This window comes from Laetiporus sulphureus, assembly GCF_001632365.1.
Source record: "Laetiporus sulphureus 93-53 unplaced genomic scaffold LAESUscaffold_107, whole genome shotgun sequence".
Taxonomy (NCBI): Eukaryota; Fungi; Basidiomycota; class Agaricomycetes; order Polyporales; family Laetiporaceae; genus Laetiporus; species Laetiporus sulphureus.
The window spans coordinates 6222-7084 of record NW_024468616.1 but is presented as its reverse complement, the minus strand read 5'-3'; the positions used below and the strand labels follow the sequence as shown (position 1 = coordinate 7084).

Below are 863 nucleotides of genomic sequence, written 5' to 3'. Positions count from 1 at the left end.
GCGCGCGGACGCTTACAACAGATGGCGACCGGGCGGCGGCACTATAGGAGGAGGGACGGTTAGCTTGGATGGCATTGGACGGGTGCCCCAGATGAGTCGCCCGGTATTGCGCGTCACCCGAGGGCACATATATTGACCTTCTAGACACCTCCGCCCTCGTTCGACCGCCCTCACGTGCTCTGCCGACTCGATGACTCTCGCATGAGCCCACGTGAGGCATCGTGCGCCCGCGCTTCTCAAATCACCCCTCTCTTGTCGCCTTACACAGCGACTAGCCGCTCGCTCGTGCGTGCGAACCCCGCGTTTTTCATTCCTCGCACTGCCTTCCTCACGCCCTACACGATGAGCCGATCGCGCAGGCCTGCCCTATCCGCTGCTCATGCCCTCACCCGATCAGCACGGCTCACGAGCGCACGGACGCATGCAAGAGATGGCGACACGGCAGCGGCGACACTGCAGGAGGAGGGCAGATAAGATGGACTTTGTGGGTGGGATGCCACAGGTGAGTCCCAGTCGGCCTGTCGCGCGTCGCCTTAGGGCGCATGCACTCACCTTCCAGACTTCTCCCCCCCTCTCTCGTTCGACCACCCCAGCAATCCCTGCAGGCTTGGAAGACCTACGCACGAGCCCAGATTTCGCTCAGGCCTGCCCCATCTGCCGCCTACGCCTTCGTCCCTTCACCACGACTCACGAACGCGCGGATACATACGAGATATGACGATGCGTCGGCGGCGACGCAAGAGGAGGGCGAGTTGGTTGGAGGGACGCCGCAGGTGAGTACCAGTCTATTTGTATCGCGCGTCACAGCACGGCGCATGTAGTCAGCGTTACCAGAGCCTCCCCCTCCTTCTCACTCGACCACC

At 62.7% G+C, this 863-nt stretch overlaps 1 protein-coding gene across 1 annotated transcript; it reads left to right on the top strand.

Moving 5' to 3' along the window:
- Positions 1-201: 201 nt before the first annotated feature.
- LAESUDRAFT_765154 (uncharacterized protein) lies at positions 202-474 on the top strand (the record flags this gene model as incomplete). Its single annotated transcript, XM_040913590.1, has 2 exons — positions 202-211; positions 269-474. The coding sequence occupies 2 exons, from the start codon at positions 202-204 to the stop codon at positions 472-474; spliced, it is 216 nt and encodes a 71-aa protein (XP_040757590.1).
- Between the last annotated feature and the right edge of the window lie 389 nt (positions 475-863).